This window comes from Miniopterus natalensis, chromosome 7, assembly GCF_054644295.1.
Source record: "Miniopterus natalensis isolate mMinNat1 chromosome 7, mMinNat1.hap1, whole genome shotgun sequence".
Lineage (NCBI taxonomy): Eukaryota > Metazoa > Chordata > Mammalia > Chiroptera > Miniopteridae > Miniopterus > Miniopterus natalensis.
The window spans coordinates 11898400-11908960 of record NC_142087.1 but is presented as its reverse complement, the minus strand read 5'-3'; the positions used below and the strand labels follow the sequence as shown (position 1 = coordinate 11908960).

Here is a 10561-nt window from a genome sequence, read left to right as displayed (position 1 = left end):
TTCCTTGGGCAGCTAGCGCGCTCCGCCTCGCGTTTCGTGTGAGACGTAGAGCTGAGCGACCGAGGCCGCGAGCGAGGTGAGGTTGGGGGCTCAAGGGCCCGAACGCTAAAAGGGTGATGGAACCGGGTTCCACGCTGATTTCCCTTCCTGAACTTCCTCGAACCCTTAGGTCCGCTCCCCACCCCTTTTCCTCTGACCCCACCCGACTTTCGGGCTGGCGGCCAGGCCTGCATTTCCCTGATCCTCGAACCCGCAGATGCCGGTGGCCGTGGGTCCCTATGGACAGTCCCAGCCAAGCTGCTTCGACCGCGTGAAGATGGGCTTTGTGATGGGTTGCGCCGTGGGCATGGCGGCCGGGGCGCTCTTCGGCACCTTTTCCTGTCTCAGGTGAGGGGCGCGGGTGGTGACCTCTGGGCGGGACTGCTAGACCTTCCCGCCCACTCCGCTCGGCCTGCAGCCGTAATGGAGCCTTAGCGCGCTCCCGTCTCCTCTCTGTCGTCTGAGCGAGACCGATTTCTAACCACCTTCCGTCTGGAAGGACAGGTTGGAACCCTCGGTTTTGGAGAATGAGAGTTCGGACTCAGCCTCCACTCTGGCGCTTACTCGGTCCGTAATCTCAGGCATGTTGAGCCTGGGTTTCCTCAAGTGTGGAGTGAGGTCGGTAACATCTACCTCACAGAGTCGTAAGGATCAAGTCAGTCCACACTTGGCACAGAACCTGGCACATATTGAACACCTTGCTGACTATTTCGAGCCAGAATTCGCCCGTGCGGCCGGCTACTTTTCCATTGTGACCGGTCAGCAAGGTATTTAAAATTTATATTAAGTATAGACATGAGTTATCTCCTGACCCGTCAGCAAGGTGTTTTAAGTGCTCATTTCCAGTTCCACATGGTGAAATTTTAGCAGTTTTGTCCTGGGAACAGGATGTAGAAAGTAAGCAGGTAAACTCTGCACCCTAAATGTCATTTTCACGTGTAGTAGGCTATTCCTTTTTTCCAGACTGTAAATTACCATTTACTTTGCACTGTGTGTCAATCACTGTGCTAAATGCTATTATCACAATTCTGTGAACGTTACGATCCTTTTACACTTGACAGTCTGTAAAATGACTCACTTTTAACACAGTAACAGCTGTCGTTATTGGATCATATATAGAGGTAAAACCAGCACAGGAAAAATGGTTTCCACGTACTTGACACTGCATTTGCTGCCTCCCAGAAACTAAGGGCACTTAGTCTCCAATAGGTCCTTCAACTTGTCATTACTCGTTCTGGGCAGGTGGGAGGGGACAGTCCTGCCAGACTTTTGGAGTGCTTGATTTATCATTAAAAGCACATTTTAGAAAAGCAGCTACTACATCTCCCTGTACAGTATTTTTGTTCCCAATTGGCCCCATCTTGGTTTCCTCCTCTCCCAGGATTGGAATGCGGGGTCGGGAGCTGATGGGCGGCATCGGGAAAACCATGATGCAGAGTGGCGGCACCTTTGGCACATTCATGGCCATCGGGATGGGCATCCGATGCTAATCAGGGCAGTGGCTGCCCACATCTACCCCATCCCATCAGTCCCAGTCCATGTATAATAAAAAGACTTTGAGTAGTCTGTGTTTGGAGGCATTGTTTCTTCTTCTCACTCTTAGCCTGTTAACAGCTTGGTTAGAGATTTTCTCAAGTGGGCTGAGGAAGTTTGTCTTTTTCACTAGACCTGTATGTTAAATCCAAGTTAGAAAATATTTCCACGCCTGGAACTTTCGTAGATTCTAGTAAGCCCTATTACCTACTCAACCTTTTGTTGATGCTTTTATCAGTTTTAAAGGTGAAAAACTGAAACTACAAGTAAATTTCATTTCTTCAAGGTCACAATGCAAAAGGGTGTTTTAATTGTCCGGGTATAGCTGCTGGCTTGATCAGAAAAAGAACCAATTATCCACAGTGAAACAAAATCAAACTGTCAAGACACTTTTGTAGCTTTTCAACTAAATCCCAGGTGATTCTCTAACCAGCCATCAATGAGGGTATAAATTATATAAACTTATCCCCTCACAAAATTCTTAGTCAAACCTTGAACATCTCCCAACAATTTGCTTCTCAACCCAACCCTTCATGCTGATATCAGTCACACATCTCTTAGGTGACAAAGGAGAGAATGCAAGTATTGAGTCAGTTCACCAGTTAACATCTCAGGAAATATTTTTGTGTGAATATTTTTGTTTTTGCTTTTGTTGCTTATTAAACTCTTACTGTACATTTCATTTCCTTGTTTTTAAATAGTACATTAGACATGTACTATGTATCTATATATAAGAAAGGTTAAGCTCTAGCTGGTTTGGCTCAATGGCTAGTGTTGGAAGGGTCTCGAGTACGATTCAGTTCAAGGGCATGTACTTAAGTTGCAGGTTCCTGCAAACACCCTCCCATGTCCCTGACATCAGATGTTCCCCCCCAACCCCCCTCTCTGAAAAGCAATTGGAAAAGTATAAAGGGAGGATAAAAAAAAGGTTTAAACAGAATTGCGGGGGTGGTCTAGAACGGCATTCAGTTTACATTATTTCTAATAGGGGAAAATGCTTCGGTTTTCGAGAAGTTCCAGAACTTAGAATTAAGTTCAAGAACCAAGGTTCTACTGTAATTGGCTAGGTTCTTAGTAAATGGCAATGTTTATAAGAAACTAGACTGAAATATTTTGGGGACATGGGACACAACCAAAATCAGGGACACTACCAGAATAGCAATAGCAGCTACAGATTTTCCGAAGAGTAGGATGCTGTCTTACTTGAAGGATTTCACTCAATGGCAATCTGAACTCCTTTCTATGCATCAACTATTTGAGTTGCCAAACCCTTACCATTTACTTTGAACATCATTTACAACCCAAATTTCATTCTGTTGCCTTACATAATAAAGATGATACGGCCACCTTTGCTGGAATGAGACAACCTGAGACAGAACCAGGACTTGATTCAAGAATAAAAAACTTAATTTGGAAAGAAAAAATAACTGACAGTATAAGTCAGCCCCAAGAAACACTGCTGCCCAGTGTTGAAAAAATAAAAACTTTAATCTTGAAACTTTTCTTCAGGTTAAATAACTGAAGCAATTTTGGACTAAACTACTCATCCAAAAGGGTTGGTAGAAAATTGTGATGCCTCCATATTCAAGTTGATTAGGTATCTAAATAAATAGTATAAAACCTGTGCCTCAATGCTAATAAATCAATGCAGCAGAAACAGAAATGAGGTAAGGAAATCAGTATTTAAAGGTTATCATTCCAGTAGGAGCAACACTGCCTACCCAAAGGTTCAACCTAGACACAACTTGAATCAGAGTTCAGGGTATAAATGGTGATGGCTCACTACCCAAGTTAAAGCTCAAAATCCCCTAATAAAGTAACAAATGCATTAATTTGGGAAATCAGCTTGTACTTACTCCATTTTTTGTTCCATATTTACTTTTCAATAGTAAAGCATTTTTTCGCAAGGATGTCCAGACAACACAGAAAACTTAACAATGCCCAAGTTTAAGGCCTGGATGAAACTTTTTTTTTAATAAATCAGTTTTAATACATTACCCTAAATAAGTACAGTGCCAAGATATAGTGATACGCAGGAATGTACAGACAACTTGAGGGCAAGAGGTTTTCCAGACTTTGCTAAGAATTTTTCCAAAGGCAAACACCAAATAACTACTAAAAGTCAAAGAAACTAAAACTAATATTCTATTTTCATGTTTCTATGACTTTAACACATTTCAAAAATGAAGATTTCTTGTGGCCTTTTTAAGAGAATTTTATTTGAGTGGTTCTTACAAAGATTGTTGCAATATGAAAGTCATTTGTTTGATAGAAATATCAAGCTGTCTTGTCAAACACACTGAAGTAACCCAAAAATATATTTCAGAGCTCACAGAGCTTAAAAAGAGCAAAGATTATATGCAACCAGACAAAACCTATTTCTGCATTTCCTATTTCTTGCTCAGACTGCTTTGCTTACCAAACTGTCACTAAACATCTTGAGGAAATGCAGGGATCATTTTGTTTGGAATCTTAGACACACCAGAACACATATTTACAAAGAAACTTTTACAGATACATTAATTGAAAACCATTCAGAAATGTAATTTTGAAATCTTTTCTTGCCAATTGATCAGAGTGCAAGATGAGATGTTAATCAAACAGCCCTTTAGCTGTCTTGAATTTCCAAACACTAAGTGTGTATTTCAGAAACCTCTGCTAAACCATTAGCCAATATCAACATCAGTGAAAATGTGAAATGTAACTGCTGTGTAAAAAGTGAGGCTTCTGAAATGAAACATTAAAAACATTATATCCCTGTCTGCCTTTTTACATTAAGCACATTTGTTTGCCTAAAGCTATTCCTATAGATCCTTAATGTAATTTTCTACATGTACATTTAAAAGGCAGAACAAGAGAACAGTTTTGTATACAGTGGGATTTGCTAGTTAGGGAGAATGAGCACACTGCATTCCTGTTAACATTTTTATTTTTTCACGGTAACAGGAATTGTATACAAATGACAGTAGACCCTTGCCTCTTTATTTTTATCTAAATAAAAGATAACTCAAGATGAATTCTCAAAGAAAAAGAGCTATGTACATGAGAGACTATATCTTCCTTCATCGTCTACTTGGAACCAGTAGTTGTGTTGCTGTCATAGAATCAGGAAAGAGGTTGTGATAAGTTGGAAGAGGTACATATGCCGCTGTTATCATTTTACCTGTTGAAAGAAACAGATATTGGAAGTTTAACATCTCCACTTAGATTAATTAGAGCCTTAATAATCACTTAGGAGGAAAAAAAAAAATCAAACTCACCAGCAAACCATCTGCCATGCAATGCATTGACAGCAGCAATGGCTGCAGCAATTGATGGGCACTTCACATACACATTGCCCTAAAATACAACCAAAAAAGGTAAGGGCATTGCCATAAACAGCGTGAATCTGAATAGGCATATTCAAGCTGCCTATAGAAAAACTCAAGTGTTCTATAACCATGTAATTGTTTTACTAGCTAACTGTGTACACCTGGAATTTTATCGGAAAGGTTTTATTCGCTCAAAGACTTGCCCTGTACTAGCTTTTCTCTAGGGTTTGAAAGCTGCTGAAAAATGAACACCCTACTGACCAGCTAATTTGAGCCAGAACTCCCCAGGGAGACAGCTACTTTTCCGTGCCTGAATATTAAATGAAAGCATCTAAACAAACTTAAATGTACTTTATTCCGTCATATCTTACATTTAGAGGGACAACCAAAAATAAGTGCGGAACAGTGAAGTGGCTCATATCTCACACCTCTTATAATCTGAGCCTAAACAAAGATAAGTAAGAAAACAATCAAGAGTGCTCTTTTAAAACTCTACATTGCGCTCTAGCAGGTATGGCTCACTGCTTAGAGCATTGGCCTGCAGACTGAAGGGTCTTCTGGTTAGATTTTGACCAAGGGAACGTACCTCGGTTCTAGGCTCGATCCCCAGCCCTGGTCGGGTGTATTCGTGATGCAACCATTCGATGTGTCTCTCCCTCTCTCTCTCCCCCTCCCTCCCTCTCTCTGAAAAGCAATGGAAAAATATCCTCAGATGAGGATACAAAAACAAAAAATATCTACATTACTTTCAGACCTTAAAATTGCTTAAATTAATATCAGTGCAGACACGAGTTAACTTATGGTCAACAAGGTATTATTAACATGCCAGGACTTCACAACAACATTTCAATATGAACCACCAACACTACACTACTGGTCTAATCCTCAACTACTTTCCAAGTGTCACTTTGAGGGGTGTATATTCAGTAGGTATTCGAAGCTTTCAGGAAAAAACACTCTAAGGAAAGACAATGATCATAATACGCCCCAAGTATCTATGAAGTTTAAGACAAAGAGAGCAACATTTCTGCTTATTAAAAAGAGCAAAATACCTGAGCTGAATTTTTGTCAACATAAATATGAATAACTCCTCCGTGTTTATTACATTCTTCAATCACATCATCCTTAATCTCTGTATCCCATCCAACTTCTTCTTCTCTGTAGGAAAGTATTAAGCTTTATTAGACACTATTCAATCTTAAAAAATGTTACATATATTCTCATCTGCATAAACCTTTTAAAATATGCATTCTTTTAATTTAAAAAAATCACTGTTAGCAGGTATAGGGAACTGGAGGAAATGAAAAAGATATAAAACACTGTTTCTAACCAAGGCTGTAAATTTTTAACATTGTCAGTTAAATAGTTTATTAACATTTTTCAAATGATACTTTACCAACAGCTTATCACCATTTCATAGACAAAACTAACAAAATACAAGACTCCAAAGCTCTTTCTATGGTAAACTATGAACTAATATAAACAAAACAGGATGTTATAAATTATTAAAACATGTTTCCTCAAATATAATGTTTGATTTATCAAATTAACTGAACAAAAAAACAAAGATGTGAACTGATTAATAAATGGAATTCTAGGTAGGAAAAAAATATTCCTAATTCACAGCAAACACTAATCAAAAGAAAATTTTAAAAGATAACTTTCTGCTATTAGACTGAAGCTTAAAATTTCAAAGCCCAGAACTGATAAAAGAGTAAACTGATGATCACAATAAATACTGATACAAACTATAGTATAGTACTTAGACATAAATGGAAAATATAAAATCTGCATAGCTTTCAATTCCAATCTTACAAACATATCCAAAGAAAATAACCAGCAATGCACATAAAAACTGTGTTAAAAGGATCAAAACTGTTGAACTATTTGAACTATGAAATACATGGAAACATCCTAAGGGTTTGAACTTGACCAAAGTATATCACTTACGTTTGAGGGTTAAACATGTTAGAGAGTTGAAAACACTGTGTTGCAAGAGGTTGGACAGAGGCAGCTGCAGCTAGAGCTGAAGCTAAAAAAAAGAGAGGGAAATTAGTTTCATGGAAAATGCATCAGAATAACACAAAAACAAAAAACCCACTAAATCCAAAGTGTGAAACTAGGGTATAGTCAACCCAGCCACTTCACTAATTTACCTTATTTAATAATGCTATCAAAGTATGTAACAGTACCCATTTTAGTTGCCAGAAAATTGAGGCAACATTTGAAGTGAACGATCTTGAGAAAGTTGGGAGTTTTGTTTTCACAAGAGAAATTAAACTTTACGTGTAATTAAACTTCAATTATATAAATATCAACACAAATCAATCCAGAAATACAAAGGCTAAAACTGAAGATTGACTTTGTAAAACTGCTGAAGTTTAATACCCTGAGAAACAGGAGATAATGAAAATACAATCTTTAAAATGCCAAATAAGGCCCTGCTGGGTGGCTCAGTTGCTTACAGGGTTGTCGCAATATGCCACAGTTGTGGGTTTGATCTCCCGTCAGGACACAAAGCAGCAGCAAGCAAGGAATGGGTAAGTAGAACAAAAATGGGTGTTTCTCTCTCCACCCTCCCACCTCCAACATGAATAAATAAAGTGCCAAATAAATATATAACCTATTGCACTTCTTAGGGTTCTACCCATGAATATATAGTTACTTATTTTTAAAAACACATAAACACTATAAAAGGATTAAGTTTTAAAAATAAGATACATAAAACTACCCCAAGCATTTAAGAATTAATATCCTAGGATTATAAATTCTATTACAAAATCAAACTAATATTTTAAAATAACAGACTATAATATTCATTATATTAAAAAATAAAAAACTACTGAACACTAACATTAAAGCTCAGCATTTAAAACCCATATTGGTTTTAAGTTTGAAGTGAGAGCATTGTCCAAGACAGCTGCTCTATTGTTTTTATGTGGTTTATAAAACATTACCAGTAGCTGTTACACAACTCACCGTAATCATAACATTTGACCAAATTTCATTCCAATACATAACAAACAAAGCTAAGGATAAAACAAGTGCATTAGAAATTATGATAATTAAACGTTCATCTGAGGAAGTATCAAATATTCCTTTGAAAAAAATGATGGCTGTGCATGATATACATCATAAAAAATAGTTTCTGATAGAATTACCAGTGCTTTTTTGCTTACTTTTTATTTCAATAAGTAGTTTCCTTTCATAAAACTTTATATTAAAATAAAAATGCTAAAGTAACTAATAGATGTCAAACTCTGCTGGGGAAGTTAAAAATGCAACAGTACTTTGTATTACAGTTAAAATATAAAGCCTGCCCGGCCAGTGTGGCTCACTGGTTGAGTATTGATCCATGAACCTAGAGGTCACGGTGTGATTCCCAGTCATGGGCATATGCCCTGGTTTCAAAGTCAATCCCCAGCAGGGGGTGTGTAAGAGGCAGCCAATCAGTGACTCTCATCATTGATGTTTTTCTCTCTCTCCTTCTCTCCTTTCCTCTCCCTCTGAAATCAATAAAAACATTTTAAATAAATAAAGTCTGCTGTGACCTTATCATAAATAAATGAAAGAATGCTTGGGGGGAAAACTAGAAGGTCATTACAAATTATTGAGAATTTTACTTTTCCACTTCCTCAAATTAACTATGATAATATACTATGAACATTGAAAAATATTTAGAAAATGTATGATAGAACTATTACAACTCAACCCAGATGAATGCAGAATACAAATTCAGCAGAGAAATAGCATTAACAGAAAAATTCACTAGTTCAACTTTAAAAAATCTGTTAGGAAAAAAAGGATTGAAAACTTGCCAGAAAAATTATACATTTAATTCCTGACTAAGAACATGGTAGATCTTTCTCACACAGAATCATTTCCCTAAACAACTTTAAGTATACCCTATAAAAGATGGATACTCAATTTGCTCAACAGAAAATGGCTCTATCAAATGGCGGATATTTATGTGTCAATTAAAAACAAGAAAAAATAGTCTACTTCATAAATCATTTCAATCTCTGAAATCTGCATGCAATTTTGTTCTCGATAATTCTCTCATTACTTGGTACTGAATATACAAATCACTGGAGTTACAGCCAGTTTTTCCTAATCTTATATTAGGTTCACAGACTATGTTCTGAAACATTTGTCTATCTAAATAACAAATTTCATTTTCTGACTTTTATGTAAAACTTAGTAAGAATCACTACACAAAAATAAGCATAAAAGGCTTAAAATAATTCTAAGCAAGCTAAAACTAAAAAAAGCAGGCATTTTCTTATCCATGCAATTGTAATAATTTGGATTAGGCCTTCTGGAACATATTGTGTGTGTGTCATTCTGCCAAAATTGGATCCAAAATAATGTACAAAAGTACAATAATAAATATAAACAACTATATCTTGCTACATTTACATTTATTTCAAAGACAAATAAAAAACTCAACTCACCTTCAGTCTGTTGGGAAAGTCTTGTTTGCAAATCTATAACAAAAGAGAATTCTACAGCTCAGTGCAGGAACAATGAAGAGCCTCAACTAACAGGGTAAATGTCAGGAAAGCATTAATAAAAGAGGACTACTGGAGCAGGGTTTATGAAAATGAACTTATAGTAAAACCTGGCAGCCAAACCTCCTTCCCCATTCCTCATTGGCAAGGCTTTGGGGCCTTCTTATTTCCTCCTATCCTAGGAAACTTACATGCCTCTCTCTTCCTATTCCTAGTTAAATATTCTTCCACATCTCAAATGCATTCCACTACACTATTCTACACATGGGAATAATGGGAAATGGGGAAAGGGAAGCACACCGGTCAGAAAATACATGAAAACCCTGATCTTGAGAATTCAATTCCAAGTACTTGGGATATACAACTATTTATTATTCTATCAGTGGAAATAAGTCTTTTAAACTTTTAAATAGTAACCCTGCAATAATACATATCAAACAGCTGTAATAAACACTTTCACTAATCTACCAATTAAGCAGTAAGAATAACACCAGTGGAAAACACACCATTCTAACTTAATTACTTTTTCAAAGTGCTTTTACGATTAAGTAGAGTCAAGTCCAGCCCGGAGAATGAATTTTATTTGGTCTGGTTTCATGGCCTAGTCTGGAAATTTAATGAGGCAGGAATAAAATTTAATTGAGTTTACCATAATCTATGAAATACAGAAAATTTAAGCACCTAGTCAGTATTAAAATAATTAAAAATAAAGAGAATGGGAATTTTCACCAATATCTTTTTCATGTAATCATTAATATTTCTATACCAAAAGGCAAGTTAAGAGAAAGCTGCTAACAAGTGAAAACAGCAGCAAATCTGAATAGTAAAGAAAATGCCAGTGTTGAAAGCTATCTTGAAGGTGGAGTTACAGAATTATACAATATAGAAATTGTTTAGATTCAATACCCAATTTTTGTTAACACGTGATTCAACTGCAACACTTTATTACCATTTGGGTTTTTTGCTGAGTAACTGAAAATGATCGTAAACATGGGAAAAAACTAAATGGGATCTGCAGCCCAAGTTATATTGGGATATAAGTATACCTGGGTTCTAGGTGCTCAAAATTGCCATCTCAAGGAGTTGAAGAAATTTAACTGGTGTATACTGAAGGAACTTGAAGATATGACCATAGGAACATTGTCAATAAACTTTAAATTATAACAC

At 36.8% G+C, this 10561-nt stretch overlaps 2 protein-coding genes across 5 annotated transcripts in view; one reads left to right on the top strand and one right to left on the bottom strand.

Moving 5' to 3' along the window:
- Positions 1–6: 6 nt before the first annotated feature.
- On the top strand, positions 7–1602 carry ROMO1 (reactive oxygen species modulator 1). The gene is made up of 3 exons (XM_016213149.2): positions 7–76; positions 257–387; positions 1421–1602. The coding sequence occupies exons 2-3, from the start codon at positions 257–259 to the stop codon at positions 1527–1529; spliced, it is 240 nt and encodes a 79-aa protein (XP_016068635.1). The 5' UTR covers positions 7–76; the 3' UTR covers positions 1530–1602.
- A 2170-nt stretch (positions 1603–3772) lies between these two features.
- Positions 3773–10561, bottom strand: part of RBM39 (RNA binding motif protein 39) — a 30408-nt gene continuing 23619 nt past the window's right edge. For 2 of the 4 annotated variants that reach the window (XM_016213146.2, XM_016213148.2), the window contains 5 exons: positions 9338–9370; positions 6834–6915; positions 5936–6041; positions 4833–4911; positions 3773–4735 (listed from right to left, as the gene is read on the bottom strand). In XM_016213146.2, the coding sequence (XP_016068632.1) occupies positions 4635–4735; positions 4833–4911; positions 5936–6041; positions 6834–6915; positions 9338–9370 (401 nt within the window). In that variant the 3' untranslated portion in view covers positions 3773–4634. Of the gene's footprint in view, positions 4736–4832; positions 4912–5935; positions 6042–6833; positions 6916–9337; positions 9389–10561 lie in introns of all 4 variants that reach the window. The other 2 variants (XM_016213145.2, XM_016213147.2) reach the window with 1 other exon arrangement.